The 22,787-nt window shown below is 33.5% G+C and overlaps 1 protein-coding gene across 1 annotated transcript in view; it reads left to right on the forward strand.

The window, feature by feature from the left end:
• Baldspot (elongation of very long chain fatty acids protein baldspot) overlaps positions 1–22,787 on the forward strand; it is a 63,464-nt gene that overhangs the window by 12,714 nt on the left and 27,963 nt on the right. Inside the window, exon 2 of the mRNA XM_073085047.1 lies at positions 16,087–16,224. Within this exon, the coding sequence (XP_072941148.1) occupies positions 16,087–16,224 (138 nt within the window). The remainder of the gene's footprint in view (positions 1–16,086; positions 16,225–22,787) is intronic.

Genomic DNA, 22,787 nt, shown 5'->3' on the forward strand with positions numbered 1-22,787 from the left:
GAAAGTTCGTAGTGACTAGGTAATTCATTTTAAGCGTAGTCTGTTACTTACCTACTTTAGTTATAATGTTTAAGTATATTATTACGTGACTTCTCTGTTTGTTTCCTATTTCTTCTATCTGGAAAATATTAAATATTAAACGCTTTCTACACTCACAGCCCCACACTAGGATTCCCTGTGTCGTGGGTGCCATGGACACACACATAGACAAATACACAAACACCCAGACCCAGAAACAGAAATCTAAATTCATCATTTAGATATCTGTCTGGCCGGGGATCGAACCCGGGACCCTTTGCGCGTCAGACCGGTATAGTGCCCGCTCCGCCACGCGGGTCGTCAAAAAAAATGTCTTTGTACTTCATTTTTTGGCACACACTTAGCAGCCTAAATGGCATGACACATTTTAACATAATATGTGTATTTGGATTCGTCTAAACTGCGGATGTAACATAAGCTGTATTTTTAAGAAGTTGAGATTTTGTTACGAGTATTATGATATTTCTCTAGTTCTGTTTGTTTTCTGTATCTTCTACATGGCATATTTTTTCATCTCTGTACTATATACATACATTTTGCAAGCATGAGCGTGCAGCTCTCATTTGCTACCTGAATTTTATAACAAAAAATATCGAAACGATCCTAGTTTAACAAATGTGTATAATTAATCAACTTTTATTTCATTATAATTATATTGACCAAAGCACGAAATGTCATTTTCAAGGGTGTAGGGTACGTACCGTATTTTTGCGGTCACTGTATGAGGGCATTGGTCGGTCGAATGTTTTGTTATGTTAGGACTGTCCCTTAACTTCGCCGATACGACTGATAAGCCGAAGATAAGCAAAATTGGGAGATTGTGAAAAATGCTAAAATAATGAATTGTAGACAAACTATAAATATTAATTTTTGAAGGGATGTTGTCCATTAGTATAATTCCGTGAACAGTTTTACCATCTTTGTTTTATTTGTTTTTATATGATGTTAATGCGGTAAGAACATTCGCGAATGTTGGAGGTTCAGGAAGAACCCAGTTAATAGAAATATATTTGTCTGTGTTGGAAAAAAAGAGCTTGTGATTACTATCCTAAACGGACAACGCTGGATGAATAATTCATAGAGAATCTTTGTTATGTACCCACTGAAAGTGCGTAGTCATGTCTTTTTTTAAGTTTTCCTCATTACTTTACTAGGGGCGTCCCAGGGTTTGATTCGTTGAACTGTTTTATATGGTATCTACCATCGTCATAATACAGCCGCAATCGAACATTATTTTATGTACGCATTATTTGATGGCAAAAAATCAATTCAAATAATTTATTGTATAATAAAATTATGTTAATATTATATTTAATATCTTCACAGTACACCAATATTTATTAATACAAAGTACCTAACTATATGTTTTTTGGTGTGCTGAGCAGTTATTCGCAATAGCAATGAAGAGAAGGTATCCACCTTTTTATCCACCAGCGCTCTGTAGCTGGTGGATAAAAAGGTTTTTGCAATGGAAAAAAATATGAATAGCGTAGTATAGCGACTTGTAACTTCTAGAACCTCATGAGTGTTTCAATTAACAGAAGACACAAAATATATAATTTTGCGACAGTCAAACGGCAAATTCCAAAATTTTGCATAATTCATGCATATGCAAGTAGGCTAACATTAATTACGTGTTGGTACGGTAGGCAGGTATAGGTTAAAATATAAAAGGTAATTGCCACTTTGTACCCTATGCTGCAAATATATGAATTAGAATCGTAAGTGTCTTCGCCATAAAAACAATATTATTATGCCCCCTTGCAATATAATCCATTATTATGACAAAACTTAAAACCCAAACATTATCGCTTTAACATTTGTGAACGACACAGGGCCAATCAGTCACTGGGCTATCGCTGGCTTATCAATATCAAAAGCCAATATCAACTCTGATATGTATGACGTATGACATTTCCTATCGGTACTTGTACAACTTTCTTACCTACATTATTTACGTAAATAATATCCTATGTAGAAAATTCTCGTGTCACAATGTTAGTTACCGTACTCCTCCGAAACTTTACCGATTTTCACCAAATTTTATATGCATATTCAGTAGGTCTGAGAATCGGCTACTATCTATTTTTCATATAAGGGTTGATCACCCTTACCATTTTTTTATTTATATGGCAACACAATGTTTGCCGGGTCAGCTAGTAAGTAATATTATTTCATATATTAGCTGCACCACATTACTTCTTTGGTCTTGCTATGAGGAATAAAAACGTTATTATTATTTTTTTATCTATAATGTTGCTTTTTTCAAATAAATATCCTATTTCCAAATTATTATTTATCAAAGATGTTCAGTGATTTAAGGGCGAAAGCGAAACAAACAGTATCGCGTTTATATTTGGTTAGTTATACTTAGGTATATGGACATAAAAGTTTGGGGGTAAGAATGCGGGGGAGATTACGCACGCAACAGAATGAAAGTAGGTATGTAACACGCGATGGCAATTTTAGAAGGGTTTGAAATGTACCTTCTCTATGCTAGTGGGGGAAATCCATTATTGTCTTTAAAAAGTGCAGCGGTAACACCCAAAAATGACTTAATGAAGGCTAGTTTTTTTATGATATAAGGTTACAAGTATGCAGTCCACCTGATGTTAAATAGTCAATGAGGCCCATATAAAATTTAAAATACATAGAAAATTCCTGTATTGCAGCCACTGTCTCTTGCGCACCACATTATTTTTCTATTATATAAAATACAGTTGACTAAGATATAGTTCGGTAGGTACTATATAAGTGTTAGAGTCTGGTTGACAACCCTACTTGCAAACGTCGCCTCCCAATTAAAGCATTCGCCTTCCATACTCAAACAATATAATCGTTACAATTGCATGTAATTGCTCCGATACGATGATCAATTACAATAAATATGTTAATATTGATCGATATGTTCGATAACATATTCAAAGATTACTTTTCTTCATTTTCATTTTGTTAGATTCTTGCTTTTATATTACCACGCTTTTATTAGCTTGGGTTGTATGTATGTATGAACATACATAACGGAATCTTTGAACTCGATTTTTACCCAGTTTTAACGGTCCGATTAATTTAAATTGAACTATTATCAAGAATCGATGACAATACACGATTTTAATAATTTCATCCCATTCTCCTCATTAGGATCGTCAGGAATCAGGATTAACGATTTTCCTTTTGCGATTTTAGCGTGGTTTTTAGTTTTTAAACTATAATTATATTATGTGTGGTAGAGACTTACGCGTGGCGTTCTAACTAAGGCCTCATAAATAATAACGTATCAATTAGGACTAAACTTATATGGTTGATTCTAGATGTACACAAACAGCAGTGGCTTACCATCAGCTGGATTGCATACTCGCCTGGTACTTCAACGTCTATATTATATAAACACTTATATCTGTGCACTAGAACATTTTCAATTTATTATAATACATAGGTGAAGAGACATATGAGTGCCTAAAAGTGATTGAGCGTATAGTTTTCCATGGAGTGTACTTGACAACGTAGAGCAACTATGTAATAGGTCTTGATAAATAAAATAAATTTCGCAATAAAATACAATTGAATAAACTATACTACGATTAAGAGCTATTAATGAAACGATGGATAAACGTTTCTACTCTTACAAATAATACCCATAGAATAATACCTATCAAGTAGTATGAGGTTCTGAAGGTGAAAAGCACGAATTGTAGGTTTCCAAATGAAAATAACTGTTTAGACAAAAATGCAATCATTATTCATACTGTTGTTATTTTTAACTAGAACCGTTAACATCCGCATGTTTTATCACTTTTACGTACATTTTTTACGCACGGCCGTGAGTCCAATAAATTCTAAATAAATTTTGCGCAAATTAAATTTAAAAGCATTTTTTTACACGCATTTTTTTACAAGCATTTTTTTTACGCATGTATTTTTTACATTCTTAAACGGGAATAAGTTAAATTATATAAGTTGTAAGTTCAACAAAGAAGTCTCATTAAAACGTTAATGGCTATATCTTAGCTGTTAGCGTAACTTTTCGTAATATAATCCGTAACAAATTGTTTTTAATGAGGTGAAGTACTTAACATTACGGCTTACCTTTTCAAAGTCGAGTTTTGTAAGGTAATACTGAAAAATTGCGGTACATATATTTATAAAATTCCTAATACATAATTAGGAATTTTGTATTGTGAAAATTATTTTGGTTTGCTGGAAAGCGAATGGTAGACACTTCGAGTGTGAGGGGTTAGTAATAGTAGAGAATGACCGGATTGGATGTTTCGGAGAGGTGCCACCGCCCCACCTATTCCCAGTACGAACCAGTTTTCTGTTTCGGAAGGGTGTGGGTGCCGGCAGACTCACATATGAGGTGGGCTTCTTGTTTCATATGGAGTTGGTTGCAAATATTCCCAGGTGACAGAGGCCACCATTCATGAAATTGAATTCCTACCGAATGACATCAGATAAGGTCACTAATCTAATTTGATCATCATATTGTACGCTAGCGAGGAATGTCGTCCAAACCATCGGAATCCAAACATCCACATAAGCTTTACCACAAACCTCGGTATGATATCTCTTATCATTCTCAAGCCACCGACTATTCGTTTGTATGTTTTACGTAATCTATTGATAAGAGGTAATGATTGTGCATTGTGGTATTCAGGCGTTTAAACGTCTATGAACTCCAAAGATGTATCGTGATTTAAAGTGACTTTTTCTTCAGTTATGAATTCTGGTTTTATGTTTGCGGGTTTTTATATGTATCTTTTATTTAATTTTCTATGCATAAGCTACCTAGTAGTCGCCGAGCAATTTAGGCCCATCGCCTTAAATCCTACATAATTACAACATTTTTTAGTAAGCAGATATTGTTAATCTTATTGATAGGTACAACATGGATTAGATTGTTTTTTAATAACGATGTAAAGTTACCTGTGTCTGAAGCTTTAGTAGTTGTGGAGGCTCTTGTGTAAAGGAGTGGATGCTTCTAATTATTTCCAGAATAGAAAGCAAGACTTTTTTGATAAGCAGAAGTTTATAAAAATGCAGAAAACTGCCTAGAGCCGGATTAATTCTATTCTTATACCAAAATATAAAGGTCTTGATTATAAAAACGCTTGCTACAAAATTTATTTTGCAATTCAATAACGTGTTGGTCAGTCAACAGATGATGCTAAATTTGGTGGAGAGATGGATTGTTTCCTGTATTAAAGTGTTACTTTTATCCGGGTCTTTCATTCAGGTACTTGTGAGAATTGGCGTTTAAATGGTGGTAGATTCATGGTTTCTCTACGTCACCTTAATCGCTGTATAGTTATACTCTATATATAGCTAGTCTAATTTTACCGTAAAGCTGGCTGACCATTGGTCAAGCTAGGTTCGCAAATAAGGTTTGAACTGTAGATTCTAAAATTTCGACCTATCCGTAGAATAAAGTTACTTCTATAAAAAAAATGGTTAAAAATGTTTTATTTCTTTCATTTTTGAGTGTTTATGTACACATGTGACGATTAATTGTGGAAATGTCTACGTCGTATGTACACATATAACCTTATTCGTCTTTTTATAAAAAATAATGAGTTTATCTCTATAACTGCTCTTTGTCTACAACTTAAAATGCCAAATTAATATAAGATACTAGCTGACCCGGCAAAAAAATGTTAAGGGTGAACAACCCTTATCACTTAGGGGGATGAAAAATAGATGTTGGCCGATTCTCATAGATACCGGATAAGCACAAAAAAAATCATCAAAATCGGTCAAGCCGTTTCGGAGGAGTATGGCAACGAAAACTGTGACACGAGAATTTTATATATTAGATCTACTCGTGTCAAACTGTATTCATTTCAAAGAACAAGATTGTAAAATAAAAAATATAGACTATTGGAAAGTACATGAAATGATACGCCCATATTTCTAAGCTGCAATTTCATGTGTATCTACTGATCGGTTTCGACAGTCGTGAATCACGTTTCGCGGAGGTCTTTGCACCGGCGAACAGTTATGACAATAAGGCTCTATTCACACCGTCTTTGTACCTCCGGCCCTTGCGATTAACCCTTGACTTACGTATATGCCTTATTATAAATGCGTATGGTGCCTTTGTTGTAAAAGTTGAGTTTATTCGCGACATTATGCTACATCATAAATGTTGCGAATTAACGAAACTGCAATGTAAAATAAAATTCAAAAACCCTTTGTGCCTTGGGTCTGCTATTATTATTGACAAAATCCTCATTCCACCTTCTGGGCCTATCGTCACATCAACAGAATAATAATCACTCTATTTTTATGTTTTATATACTTAAGACTATAAATATACACAAATTACTATTATATTACTTTTTAATCATATCTAAAAAAGTAGCAAACTATCATGGAGTAGGTACCTGATCATGACATTTGTAATTAACCCAAGACAATTAATCCTACCTGAGATCGGCTACATGACGTTATTGACGATAGGGCAAAGGTGATCAATATGAAAACGTGTAATTATGGTGGAACACGATCTCTAGTCTTATTCTCATCTAATATAATAATAATAAGCGTATCGTCATTAGTTTATTTATCAACTCCTCTCGAATTTTAAGTTTTGAATTTTATATTTCATACGGATTAACCTATAAAACGGAGGGCATAAACTCAATTAAGTTGTCAGCGCTTTCTGTGGCTAATAGAGAATGGTCTAAATTATGTATCTGATAAAAGTATTATTATCGTAAATACCAATTTGAATTGCTTCGTGTGCTTAAAGTAGCACAATGATACTATCTTTATAAGAAAAGATAAAATTAGCAAGAGAATTCTTAAGAATGTTCTATTATTCAACCCCTGTCGTCAAACCTTTGGATAATTTATAGCTACCTAAAAATATAAAGGATGTTCTTAGGAAAGTTTCCATACAATAAATCCTCCCACGCGGGCGATATAATTTTCCAAAGTCCTTTTAGATATTACTGCTCCATTTTTGGATATTCCTAAATATAATACCTTTTATATCTTAGTGAGACTTTCATCTTTTCATTACATTTATTTTAGACATCCACTTAAAATAGTTATAGTCTTAAAAGTTTAGTTTTAAAGGTTTTAGTCAACATGACTACGATATTTTTATTCGTCATGTAATGAATGGTGTAATTCTTTATAAAGTAAAATGTGAATATCTTCAAAGCAAGTAAGCCTTTTATGTTTCACTGCCAAATAAAGGTAACGCAGAATTGATACAATTGTGTATTATGTTATTTCTAGAACATTATTCCAAAGAGATTTCCAAGGATTCGACTTGCAAAAAAATGTGGGAGAAAAACACCATACTCACTAAAATGAAAAGGTCTTGCTTCATTTTTTACACTTGTTATCTCGGAACTTGTTTTGCTTTATTCATAGAAAAAACTGAAACAGTCACGGCCACGCATATTACTGGGTCCCGTAGATTCAGATATAATATTCACTATTTTAGCGGTTACATTAAATGGCTATAAAGTTTTTGTATACAAAAAAATTACAGTTAGCGATAGGATAGGATAGGATGTTCAATCTGGACACCTGATGGAAAGTAGTCACTGTGAAAGTCGTCATAATTACTAGTAGAGAAATCCTTGTCCCAGACCTACGTACACTAAAATGTGAATTCAGAAGTTTAAAAACAAAATTATGTAAATCTTAAGATATAAGTACTAAAACTAACATACCTACGTCAGTGGATGTGTTGAAAACAACTCAAGATTTCTTTTGTAGTTATAACACATGTAAATATACATTGAACTTTAGCATTGGTAATGTAATGTGAGGAATACATTTATTTGTTGTTAAACTACTCATATCGTGCTTCTATTTGCAATAGGTACATGGACTGAATACCTATATATCTATTTGATGTTTATTCCATATTTTTATTTCCGTAGCAAAAGTAATCGTTTCAAGCTTTGGCGGTTTTCCATTATTAAATATACACTGTATCATTATTAATAACGTTTTGCCTAAATTAATCTGTATTAAATTGAAATTGAGTATTTAATGTTTCACTTCTACGCACGGATTTATCTTATTCTCTCTTTTATTATGTGGAAAAGCCCTGCATAGGTTCCTTTCCGCCCCAGCGGCAGCGGTGAGGATATGCCGGACCCCTACTGGTTAAAACACCCCACGATGTTCCTTTAATAAATTCAATATCAGTGGTTATTTTTTGTTTATTTTGGTATTAATATCTATATTAATTGTGTTGATAACTTCAGAAACTTGCAACCGTAGGTGCAATAAATGAAGTTGTAACACGATGTGTAATTGAGACATTAACAACAGGAATAATCATGCAGTTCTTATCCTTTCCTCAATTGAACGACATCCACAACACACCGTGCAAACTACGCTAATAAGTGTCCATTGTTCTGACCCGTTTTAATTATTTCATTGTCTTGTGCGGACTGCCGTCATGATACGTTTTTTTTACTAAAAATTTTTTTATATATTGGTAATGGATGTAGATTGTAGGCGTCTATTTTATGGCGTTTAATGGTGCATTTATATATACAGACATCCTACGGAAATAGATGATGGAACAGCTGGAATAACAGAAAATCGTGAGCGCTGATAGGATTCAATAGATTAGAATAACGGTATAAATCAATCCTTCCTCTATACTCATAATAAATTTCCTCAGTATTGGTTGCCATGGATACGCATAAAAACGAATACACGCACTAGGTTATTTACCCGGTTATTACCCGGGGTATTTTAGACCCAAAATTCTAAATTCTAAATAAGCTAGAAAATACTTTTTCGAATACCTACTCATAGTTTAGGTACCTATTCGCATAGCTTAGTCATCGCGTGTACACAACATAATTATACTTTAATTAATATGATAATTTATAATAATGATAGCTTAAGTTATATATAACAACAAGTTTCAAGCAACTGTTTTCACAGATACGCTCGAGTAACTCATTATTTTTTGTTAATGTTCATCTTACTTGTTATATTTTAATACAATCATAATTGACTTGGTTCATTACATAAGTTATAACTTAACAAAAAGTTTTATTTTTATTTGTTTTATTAATTTAGTTTAAGTTATTATAATATTGTAAATAATTTTAATATTTTGTTCAATAAATAAATACAAATTAAAATAAATGCTTGTTTTTGCTTAATAGGTGTGACTTCTGTGGTGTACTTCTGGAATCGAACTACGGAAATTTCTACTAATTTCTAATGTTCCATAATAGCCAATTTATCTATATCTGCTAAGAGATAATAAATATGATGATTTATATATTTTTTCTTAATTGCTAAGATATAGGAAAAATGTTAAATAGAGGTACCTTGAGTAGTCTTAAACATAGTAATAGTTATCTATTGCATGGGAAAATTATATGAGAAGCGGGTACTATTTATTTTGCAGCGTATACATTAAATAGGTAGAATAATAATGCACGTTAATCGTTGTTTTCAATGTGAACAGGATTAACTATGCCAGAGTTAATCGTATTACGTGTTACTGTTACGAATAAATTAAAGCTTGACAATCGAGTAGGGACAACAGGAAGCCAAATATTCCAATTACACTTGTCAAAGTAGATATTACTAGTTTGAGTTTGCCCGCGGCTTCGCCCGCGTTTAAAAGAAAATAATATGACATACATAAAACTGAAAATATTCGTAACTTCATTGCAATGGCAGTGGCGCCATGGGGCGAAAATTGACCGTACCAACTCTGAAACCATCGTGGGCTCACAACAACTTTGTCAAACTTAACTTTGCTAAAGATCATCACTTGATAAAATGCATAGTTGACGATTCAATTCTTACTAATATCGATTAAAATAATAGTTTTTTTTGTTCCAAAAGATCGATTCTCCGATTAATCGATCTTACATCGCCATCCCTACTTCCCGTAGGATTTCCGGGATAAAAACTATCCTATGTCCTTTCTCGGGTCTCAGACTATCTTTGTACAAAATTTCATTAAAATCGGTTCTGTGGTTTAGGCGTGAAGAAGAGACTTATAGAGATTTATAATATTAGTAAGGATAAGGAAGTAAGGACTAGTAAGGAAAAATTCTCGTATCACAATGTTAGATACCGCACTCGTCTGAAACGGCTTTACCGATTTTCATCAAATTTTATATGCATGTTCAGTAGGTCTGAGAATCGACTACTATCTATTTTTCATACCCCTAAGTGATAAGGGTTGTTCACCCTTGACATTTTTTTATTTATATGGCAACAAAACGTTTGCCGGGTCAGCTATTTATTTTATATATAATATATTTAACTTTTTAGGACCACTTGGCATAATTATAGGCTGGAACCAGCGGAATTGCGGGATCCTACTTCGCGTGATTGCATTTTAGTGTTAATACGACCGTACTTTGCCATATTATACTGTCTCATGATGAGTATCGTAAGATTTTGATATATTTGATATGATGTGTCTCATTTATGAGGTCAGTTACAATGTGGTAACGATAACTCCGCGCTAACCTGTTAGGTCCGTGTCCGAGTGATCGACACGTGCTCGCCGCTACTGCATCCGTCGACTCAGCGTGGTGGGCATGATACGTGTAGGGTTGCCAACTGTACAGTAATATTATTGTTTTCTTCATACGTAGAGTTGAATGAATATGCAGCATCTAAAAAATCTGCATTTAGTCGATAACATTTTTTTATATTTCTGTATTTCCGTTTAGAATTTCATAAAATTTATAAAGCACGTAATTTTACTGAATAATATGTAGAGTAAATGTTGAAAGAGGTGCAACAAATATAGTTTTCGAAACAATTTTTTTAGTAATACATTTTAATATAACTTATTCTGGAAAATGCTATTAAGTTTCGCCAAGATGTTGGCTACCCTAGATACATGCATATTACCTATGTAATCTGAGGTTAATGGTGAGATAAACATTATTACAATGTTTATTACATTTTAATTATGTACGTCAGATCGGTTGTTTCTTTTTATATATAAGCGTTAATTAGTCTTATAGCTGGAAACTGAGCCTCTAAATCGGAGGTCCGGGGTTAGAAACCCAGGTTGATTTTAATCTATGTGTTTATTAGAAATTAATTATCACTTGCTAAAATAGTGAAAGAAAACGTCGTGAGGAGTTTATACTCGTCTCAAAATTCTTAATAATTTGCTCTCAAGTGAATTGAAATCAACCAATCCGCACTTGCCCAGCGCTGTGGATTGTGGCCTGACCACCTTTTAATCTGTTTGAGGATGATGAGGATACCTTTGCCCAGCAGTGGGGCAGTTATGTGTCGATTTCAATAACATAATTCAGCACCATATGTACGAGACTTTAGTTTATTATATGCATAATTAGTGATAAAATAATTGTATAAGGGTTATCACTAAGAGCAGGAATTTTCCATTATTATACTTAACTTGGATAATAATGGAAAATTCTATAATCTACATGTCAAATGTAATGCACACTTGCATTTTAGGCAACTTCTTCTGAAACCTACTTGTTGCTTTAAATCTGTGAAAATCTCAGTCGAATAGTTAAGTGCACTTAGTATGATGTACCTATAAGGTACTTACTACATGCAATAATTTTCTGCAAATAAGTGTTGAAATATATCAGTATATCAAATTAGATCAGTTCTGCGTATTCCACCGACGACCTGTAGTAATTAGTTGACTTGGTCACTTCTCAACTTCGTGGATTACGTGTAGCGCCGTTGAGAATCACTAGTGGTCCGCGGACCTTTGGCTTGGACATTACGTGAGCTTCCAATAAAAACAATAATAAAAAAAATGTTTCCTTTCTACGGATTACGCTTTATAAAAAACTGTGAATTAAAATATTTAAAGCAGTTTAGACGACGTGAAACACATTACAGAAATGCAACAAGTATAATAATGTTTGAATGAATATGCGTGTTATTTATAATTCATAGGGAAGATGACGTCATTCCAGTGCAAACTGTTCTAAAATTATACGGCTGATATTTACCCGTGAACTAAAGCATCTGTGTGAATTTTAGTTTTTGTAATACCTACTATAGAAGCAAACAAAACAAAAAGCAAACATAAATATGTGTGGTGATGGTGCCTCCGGGGTAGATTTCCGAATGGCTCCTTTAAAGGTATTCCTTGGTATTTGAAGTATACCAAAAAGGGCAATAATTTTCTGTTACTACCCCTCTCATAGGATTTACTATGTATCTACGTGTTCCTTTCACGTGTAATTATTTGTTATAGTTATTAAGTTATTACGAATTATAACATTGGCTATAGTCGATCACAGTCCCATGTTATTGCTGAACAGCTAAATCTCGAGTGCGAGACTCGAGATTTAGCTGTTATATAGCGAGACGCAGAATTCCTATAATAACATAGATAGAAAGACAGAAGCTACTCGCTCCCATTTGTAAAAAATATGAAAGGTTATCGTAACTGTGAGATATATTAAAACCCACTTTAATCTTCTATGAGTAAAACAATTTTACTGAACTAAAGGATTTTTTTTGCACTTGACAAAGAAACAATATTTTTCATATTTATGATATTACTTTAAAAAAAAATTAAAAGTATAATTAATTCATATTACTTTCATTCTAATGATGTTAAAATTGTGCAAAATTATTTGAAGTAAATTCAACAAAAAATAATTCATTCGATGACTTCGATCACTAATAAGAACGTTTAATGAACACATGAAGTAAACATAAAATTGTTTTTTGTTTATTTAAATATAATTAAATTGAAATGTAAATAACTATTATATTTTAAATATTTGATTCCAATAACGACACAATATTTAACAATGACTTGTTAACGCAAGTTGTAATTCTCTATACAATCTGTAGGTAGGTACATAATTTTTCACACGTTGCTCAAAATGTTTTTCTCAAATTATACCATTGTTGACCCTAACCATTATTATGTACTAAGTACTATGATGTGTTTTTTATTGTGCTTGTCAATTTGATAGTTGATTCATAGTACAAGACGAAGTAGCAAACAAAATTAATTCTTTTATGGGAAACTGTATTCGTTTCCACAATAAAATACCAAAAGACATTATTGATATATCCGAGAAAAGGTTTAAATTTCCTATAAAATTTATATAAAAATAAGCTTATTATAATTTAAATGGTAAATCCGCATGGAGAGACAACTCCAGCTCCACCATAAAAATAATTATATGTACCACTATGTATAATATTAATTTTTTAAAAGTTTCCAATTTTCACACGTGTGGAGTATCTTTCGCCGCTTCTTCTTCATAGCGAAACACCTTCCGAAGCGGTGGTATTTGTTGACGTTCAAAAAACGTTTCTGTATTAATTTTGAATAAATTAGATTTGAATTTGAATAATATTCTTCATAATGCGTATTACCGTAATTAGAGCGTACGCTGCTGACGCGGGTGCACGCTCGCGTGTTTGTGTTGACATTAATTAACTAATAAATGTCTTACTGCAGAATCCATTTAATACCAAGAGTGCAACTTTAATAACAATAATTGAACTCTTTAACACAAATGTAGGCGTCTAGTTCGTCTATAACCGCATCTCACTTACCACAAGGCGAGATCGCGGTGAAACGTAAACCAGCAAATTAAATAAGAACATGACATTAACAATGGTATTAGTACTTTTATTGAGACTTGTTTAAACTGAAACCACATGTAGGGTAAAACCCACCCTTGAAGTTTATACCTCAAGCCTACATCGAACTTAGTTATATTAACTAATTTTGTACTTCAGTGGTTAGTCTTTATTAGAACTTTACTAGCTGACCCGGCAAACGTTGTGTTGCCATATAAATGAAAAAATGTTAAGGGTGAACAACCCTTATCACTTAGGGGAATGAAAAATACATAGTAGCCGATTCTCAGACCTACTGAATATAAAATTTGGTGAAAATTGGTAAAGCCGTTTCGGAGGAGTACGGTAACTAACATTGTGACACGAGAATTTTATATATAAGATTTAACTTACTTTGGTCTATACTTTATCAAATCTTATTACTTAGATTCCATTTATGGTCACAGGTGTCTTTGATGATACATAGAGAAGGGCTGTGGGATATTTCGCCACGCGGTTCTAATTAGATTTGATGGAGTAAAGTACCAGTCAGCAGATTTAATGTTTTCAAACCGCACATTCCAAGTCTCCAAGTCTCCAAGTTTAACTACTGCTATCCAATGATACTATGACTTGGCGCTTGAATGAGGCCCCCGCTCCATTTAAATTAGTTATAAGGTGCTAGAACCAGTATGGTTCGGCCGAGAAGGTACCACCGACACACTTATTTCTAGCGTAAAGCAGTTCTACGTGTTGGTGGAAGGGTATGGATGGTGAATGACTTACATGTGACGCGATGATTTTATGCCTCAGTAGTAAAAAAGCGTATGTAGTTGGCTTGAGGTAGAGCTCCTATTCTATATACATAGGTATTAGTAATTAATTACCACTTGCTTAGAACGGTGAAGGAAAACATCGTGAGGAAACCTGCATACCTGAGAGATTTATACAAAAAAAAGAAAACTCAAAGGTATGTGAAATCCACCAATACACACTTGGCCAGCGCGGTAGACTATGGACTAATCCTTCTCATTCTGAGAGGAGACCCAGAAGTCAGAAGCCCAGAAGTGGGAGAATAGTGCGTTGATGACGAGGTATGGTTACAGTGTCCATGGGCAGTAGTTACCACTTCCCATCAGGTGGATTGCATGCTCGTTTGCAACTTCAATCTTATAAAAAACGTTTTTGAAAAAGAAATACAGGCAATTTGTCGTTCGAACATGTTTTTTGACTTTTATTTTGACACGGTGAGCGATTTTGTAGAACACCGGCCGGAAGCGGTGAGTCCGCCTTCCGACAGCTGTTCCCGAAATTACAAATTCAGTAGCAGGTGTAACATTCCCCTGGTCAAGGGTTGGATCAACCTAGTTGCATGTTTACAGTCTCCCTTGGCTAAAACTGTTGGTTATATCGTAGGAGCTATTATTATTTCTTTTTTTTTGTACTTGTGCTCAAATTTTGGCTTGCGCTTTACCACAGTCCATAGGCCCAATAGGATTTTTGTCACATGGCAAACATAAAGTCGAATACACTAACAATAATCCAGAACAGAAATCTTAAGTGTGAATGAGTGATAATAAGCACGATAATAAATATTTCAGATTTGCGGAATATGCGATTGTATGAGTTGTCGAATACATGTGCAGCGCGTGGTTAAGACATGAAATTCCTTTTCAAAGTGTTTATTTATAGTTTCATGACTGTTTTGTACTTAACGAAATCGCCATGATTTGTTTCGCATGTGTGCGTAATTCGTCTACAGTTCGAAAATCGTTTGAATTTTTGCGCCTGTACATGTTGTTGCGAAGTATTTTTATCGTTTTCCTGTATGGTTCGGATTCATACCTTTGTATTCAATCTCATGAATATTTGATAACATCTCAGTGTATTCATATTTGTGTAGGGATTCACTCTTATCAGTATATTTTGAACAAGCGATGTAAATATGAAGCGACACATTCTCATGAGATTATATAACCCAAATTGAAGGTCATATGTCTACTTATATAAAAATGAAAGTATCTATGTACGTATGTATGAAATTGTTAAACTCCGACACAGTAGGCCGATTACCACGAAACTTGGCAATATGTATCTTATCACGAATATATTTTTATGCAATCCAATATTATGACCACCATCTGTACGTCTTAACTTGAGGGCGAAAGAAAACTAATTAATTATGTAATTAATTAAGAAAATTAATTATGAACACTTTGTGTACTGTTCAATCGTCAATAATCTGCATATTTTCAAGTTCAGGGATTTTCCGAAGTTCAAGCAATTATCAATGTATGAATGATATTTTGTTATTAACTCCAAATAGGACTAAAGTTACCTAAGATTGATAACAGATGAATTGATCGAACAAGGGTAGCCCTAGAGGATTAAGCAAAAACGTTTACATATATCTTTCTTACCGCATCCTTCAAGCCAGAGCACAATAACACTGTTCTTATGAACCTAAGATATTCGATGATTAATGTGTACCTTTGTTTTGACCAGATTCGAGCTCCGGCGCACGTTGATCGTATGGAACAGCATGTTAGCTCTGTTCAGCATCATGGGCGCGTGCCGGACGCTGCCAGAGTTCATCCACGTGTTGCGCAACCATGGCCTCTATCACTCTATCTGTGTGCCTAGGTGAGTACTACCATGATATAATGTTGATTTGATTGATGTTTTTTTTTTACTTTTTATATAGGTACCAGGATAGTAGTAAGCAACAGGATCATAGTTAGTTCTAATGCTAGGCCCTTTATGTTGTGGAGGTTATGTAAGTTTGATGAAAATTTGTCATACTTCGTACTGTCTCAGATGAATCAGAGGTTTAATTATGTGGTCATGAAATCCTATGTTACGTTTAAAATTATGGATATTTCGTACTTACAGTGAAGATACACGGCTGTAACTCCATTCGCAATATAAAATATATGACAGTCGCTTAATCGGATCATAGTATCAAATTCACAACGCTAAATTAGCGAACAACTTACATACGAATCTGAAACTGCTGACGTATATACAGAGTAAATACTCGGAACAAATATATATTAAAGTAGAGAATATGTAACGATATCCTACTCGATTACGTACTATCTATGAAATTAGAAAATGAATGAATATTAATTAATACTAATTTATATATTGAAAATAATCAATACCATTGTTGATTGAAGTGGAAAATATATTGATAAAGAACAACGACAGTGACAACGTAACCAACTAATCGTAAAATACACCGACTCTGTAACTCTCGTACTCGTACGTGTCAAAATTGGTACTCGGACACATACCAAAGCAGACCCAATGTCGCGGCGACTTCGCTACTTAGTTAAATGTTGTATTGAGGTCGGCAAACGAATGAATTCAGAGAAAGCATTTGTTACTAAGATGAGTAGTCACGTTTGCGATGACTATACTGTTACGTAATTAACAACTAGTCGTGCATGCATATGAGCATATAGCAGACATAGTAACTATGCAACTTTATTAAATGTAGTATCAATTCTGTGCATAGGGCTTAGTTTAATATCGTATGTAATTGTGTTAGGTAAATATACAATCTTCAATGACGACTCGCGCGGCGGAACGGTCTCAATAGCAATATTTCACGGGACCCGGGTGTATCTTTATACCCCGATCAGTCAGGCATCTAAATGATTAAGATTTATGTTTTGGCTCTGGAATTCTAAATGTTTGACTATTCGTCTTTGTGTATTATTTTCATGGCATCTGTGATAGAAGTAAACCTAGTGTTTTCATATAAACGTAGAATGAATCTTTGCGATCTGTCTTCAAGAATTCGCACAGGATCCGACTGAGAGGGCTTTAATAAAAATATTATTTAATTCAGTAGTTTGATTGATGATAAATTGGACTAAACGGAGTGAGAACATGTAGAATGATGAATTGATTACTTTCATTGTGAATTCGCGATGTTAATTGCTTCACCAGTATTTATTTTCAAGTTTCAATCATACAGTAGTCAGATGAATAGACATTGATGATTCGACAAAATACAACATAGAAATTGTTGACGTATTTTTGCGGACGTGATGAGTGACGTCATCATGGAAACTTCTAAAACTAGTCTATTTCCGTAAACGGTAACGCGGAATGATTTGGACGCGTTTAAACTACTTCTGGTAATAATAAATATACATATTACGTAAACAAATGTCGTTGTGTATTTTCGTATGTCTGGCTTCCTGTACGCCATGTTCGACGCTTCCTAGTGAATGTAGTTTTTGGTGGACATTTTATACTATTTTGATACATTTAATTGCATTTAACATAATTTTGTGGCTTCGAGAAAATTCTTTACTTTATATGGTAGGACTTTTACAATAATTTTATCGCATGTTGTAGTAATTGTATATTAACACTAGCTGACCCAGCAAACGTTGTATTGCCATATAAATAAAAAAAAAATAGGGTTGTACTACCCCTAACATTTAGGGGGATGAAAAATAGATGTTGGCCGATTCTCATAGATACCGGATAAGCACAAAAAATTTCATCAAAATCGGTCAAGCCGTTTCGGAGGAGTATGGCAACGAAAACTGTGACACGAGAATTTTATATATTAGATGTTTGTTTAATTAGTAGTTCTCAATGTAACTGGAAGTGGGGCTTTCCGATGTGGTAGATATCCATGAGATCCTTGAGAACTAGTTTGGATAACCGCATATAAATACATGTGTTTACCACATCTCCAAAACAAACGTTACGTTACCATAACAGTGCCAATTGCCACTTACGTAGGGGGTTTGTATATAAATACATGCCCGAAACCTCGACGAGTTCAACCACCCTTAATCTTATTTATTACCGGTCTAGCACCCGCCGGTTAATTGGCGGATCGTTCAATTGCCAATACTGCCAATACTGGCGGATTGGCAGCGAGCGTCACGTACCGATGTAACGTGTCGGCTGTGTAGCCGGCGTCACGTAGGTATGCGTGGCGCGTGCTTCTGCCACACGCGTATGTGTAGACTTGTTCGCGTATTCTTCAAGCGTTCTTACGAGTTTGGAAGCGAAAGTTCACGTTTGCGTACGCCGCAGCCGAATGTTGTGACGTAACCCGGACGTATGGGAGGTTTGGGTAGGGCTCAATGTTGTGATTAGTTCGTTTGATTGTTAATCTTACCACCATAATAAGCTTGGCATCCTAAAAGTCCGCTATCATGAAAAATAAATTTTCGGTGGCCAGTAACAAGTATCGAGCGCCTAAATGAGTACAATCACAAAGTATGGCTAAAATACTGTCTGATTGAGTTTTCATTCATTCTGATTCATTTTCTTTGTCAACCGATTTCGTTTTTCTAATAATAATTTATCTAAAGCATAGCCTGGTGGACTAACTTGTTAAGTTATAATGGATTTGTGTTTACATAATGAACACAATTCATCCTCAACAGGTTTCAAGAACTAAACCAGCTTCTAATTAATGCGTCTAATGTGGTGTTATGGCGCACGTTTTATTTTAGCACAAAACGTGACCATAATATTTTTTTTTTAATATTTTATCACAGTTTTCTTACATCCTACATATTTACTAACTTTTACAGCAACTGCATTATTTTTCAACCGTATTAGCATTTTTTTGTAAATGGGATATTTTTATATTACAAGAAAATGTACTTACCTGGCATAACAAATGTTGTTTTTATTTGTTTATATTTATTCGAATAAAAACTTTTCATGCGGGTGTTATCTGTAATACATAGCGCCAAAATGAGGTTTAAAGTTAATTAAAAGTATTAAATTTATGTTTTTTGAATAATAATTAAAAATTGGTGTTATTTAACACAGGTAGTTACTACCTATATCATGTTTATCTTTGTAAGCATTAAAACATTAATATTATTGCTAATAGGTAATTATCTTCCGACTATTACTTTGAGGCACTTTGTAAGGTAAATTTTGTATTTATGTAAATTTATGTATAAATTTACAAATAAATACAAAAACCTATTAATATTATCATGGCATATTAAGTGGTGTATCCAATAGGTTTTAGGAAGACTTTACTGAAATGAAATTAGGGACCTACTAAGGATAGGTGAAACATGACATGATATTATTGGCAAATTTAATAATTATAGTTTAAAAACTAAAAATCACGCTAAAATTGCACAAGGAAAATCGTTAGTCTTGATTCCTGACGATCCTGATGAGGAGAATGGGATAACATTTTTAAAACCGTGTATTGTCATCGGTTCTTGATAATTGTTCAAAATTTTAAATTAATTGGACCATTCAAAGTGGGTAAAAATCGAGTTCAATACATACAGGTCAAACTAATAAAAGCGTGGTAAAAGGTAACTTTAAAAGGTTTTGTAAACGCTTGAATTGTATTAATAATTTACTTATATTTGTTTACATAACCTTTAGTGCGTGTATTAGTGATCGTGTAACTCGTCGTAAATAGTAAATAAATTATAAAATACATTGTCTTATTCTCAAACTGTTTAAGAATTTATATATCAACACAGATCGTATGAATTAAAGATGACCGTGAAAAATATCCGTAAATCTTAATTGTATCTAAATTGGGAACAGACTACGCATTTCACTTGCCATTTGCCATTTTGCAGTATAAATGCCTACCCTGCATTCTTACATTAATAATAATTAATTAAAAAATGCATTATAAAGGGTGTCACAGAGAGATCAAAATTACAGTTAATAAAGCAAAAAAAAGTTTTAAAACGTAATTTTACTTAATATACTGCTCTACAATAACAAATGTTGGCTACCACGCGAATTGAGTCGCGGTATACTACTACTAGTACTATACTACTACTAGTCTACTTGTATACTGTAGTTTGCTACATAGATGTAAAGCAAATACCATTAGCTTATGGATGTGGTTGAATAATTTCAACCCTTCGTTCAAATGTAATGAGAGCTGTTGTGTACTTTGAATCGGTTTATTATTTGTCCAGAGGCTATTAGCGGCATGAAATGTGGAGTAATAACGTTTAATGTACGTAGGTAGTTCTTTGGTTGCGTGTATATATTGTTTATATTATATTTAATTAGTAACGTCTGCATTTCTGTTTCTTTCCTAATACTATGATATGTCCCAATATAGTCAACAAGATCAGAGTAACAGCATCTTCGGGGAGGATTTTGAATTATTGTAAAATAATTTGGTAGAGTTTTTTCTTGGTTGCCCACGACACTAACGTCACGCCTGTTTATTAGAGTGGTCGCGCTACCGTATTACCACAGTATAAGATATCCTTATACTGTGGTTTTACGGTTTGAAGAGTGTAGGGGCTTATATGAGGCATGTCACTTTAGTCCTCAGGGTAAAAACGCGTTTGTAGCCGATTGCAGACTTATCTTATTGGTTTGATAACAGATGTCCATGAACTGCAAGGGTCCCTGGCCATCAGGCCTGGCCTGACTACTTGCTCGTTTGCCACTTTAATGCCATAAACAAAAACTTTACACGCAATAGTCGAATGTTGGTAATGACCATTTTCTTGTCAAATGATCTTACAAACTGGGCGGTTTTTAGCCGCGCGTTTTAAGTAGATAGGGTTAAATTCCTGAAACATGAAAACTTTATTTCACACACGACATTTCCTACGTTGTTTTTTTAATTCTACTGATCAAATTAAACGAACATATCTTATTTGTCACTCCTCTAATCGTTTTAAATAGAAAATCGAAGAAAACATTTTCTTCTTGGGACTTCAATAATCCCGAGTGATGACATAAAATTACATAAACGTCTAGTCTGTAAAAAAGCAGTGAAGGCTGTTGTAACAGGTACCGTTGTCTTGTGGCGCGGTAATAATTTGTATCTTTTTGTGTCGAAATATTGTGGGAAACCCGTCGTCATTTCATTTTGACTTGTGGTAAAGATATTGTATTATTCCAAAGTTTCCACCCGAAGTACGCAACACTATCAGATAGTGGAATAATATAGAGGATGTAATTTTTTTCAAAATGAACTCGTTCGATTCCCGGCTAGGGAAAAAGTTATTTAAATAAATAATAATGATGCAGTTTTAGTTTTTATCAAAATCGGCCTCGTAACTCCTTTCAGCATTTTTCGCTAATGTTTATACTTTCGGATCTGGCCCTGAAGGCCCGTTTGAAAAATTCACCCTGTATAACATAAAAATGAATAAAAGTATATTTTTAATTATAATGATTTAATATTTAATCTTACATTAAAATGTTCCCGCCATGCCAAAGTGATATGCAACTTTACATTTGTGTTTTTGATAAATGTACATTTTCTAATTTTATTTGACTAAATTTAAATATAAACTTAAGATTTTCGGTAACACAGCCACATAACATTTTTGTATGCACAATGATTAAAGAAATATTTTTAAGACCATTATGCCTCGTGTTTGGAAAGAATGTTAATTACGAATAAATTTATTTTTAGTATCAAGTAATAAAATATAGAAATTATAAAGATAATTTATTGTGTTATTATTTTATTTACTTAGGTGTACTAAGTATTAAAATTATATTCACACTTATGTATTAATGTAAAGAAGTACTATTTCCTTGCCGAAGTGTAAAGTTACATATTTAATTATTTTTATTATCATATATTTAAGTATTTTTATATTTAATGATGCTAAAAAAATGATGTAAAATGGTAAACGAAAACTAGGTAGGAAAAAGAATGTATGATCTTATAACTAAACTAACTTTACCGCGCGTCGTCGTCCGGATGCATTGATGATTCGTATGACGTGTGCAGTTTTTTTCTCTATATTTAATAGTTTTAAATATTTTATAGTTACAACATTTACAAACATAATAGCGTTTTAGAAGCCTACCGTAAGAAACGAAGAGTATTCTCCTTTAAAATGTATTTATGTCTATCGTAACACAGCCGTGCTTTAGTTGCATTTATCAACTACTATTTGTCGCCCGTTATTGTTAATCAATTTAGCTATTGTTTTGTCTACCAAATGTCAAAATTTGATAATTTCTGCCATCTTTAATTCTTTGACAGGCAAAGATATAGATTGATCATTAATAACGTGCGAATATTTAGTATATACCTATGTATAGTATATACTATCTTACTAGTTTACTATGATCCGGTCTGGTCTATGGATATCTTATCTGGCCCTGCTATTTTCCTTATTATTTAATTAAGCTCGAAAATATTTAAGGAAAAGACGATGTTTGGGCGTTTATTTAATAGCGGCTTAAAC

Source organism: Epargyreus clarus, unplaced genomic scaffold (genome assembly GCF_041222505.1).
Source record: "Epargyreus clarus isolate Ecla_fem2 unplaced genomic scaffold, WU_Ecla_fem_2.2 ptg000021l, whole genome shotgun sequence".
NCBI lineage: Eukaryota > Metazoa > Arthropoda > Insecta > Lepidoptera > Hesperiidae > Epargyreus > Epargyreus clarus.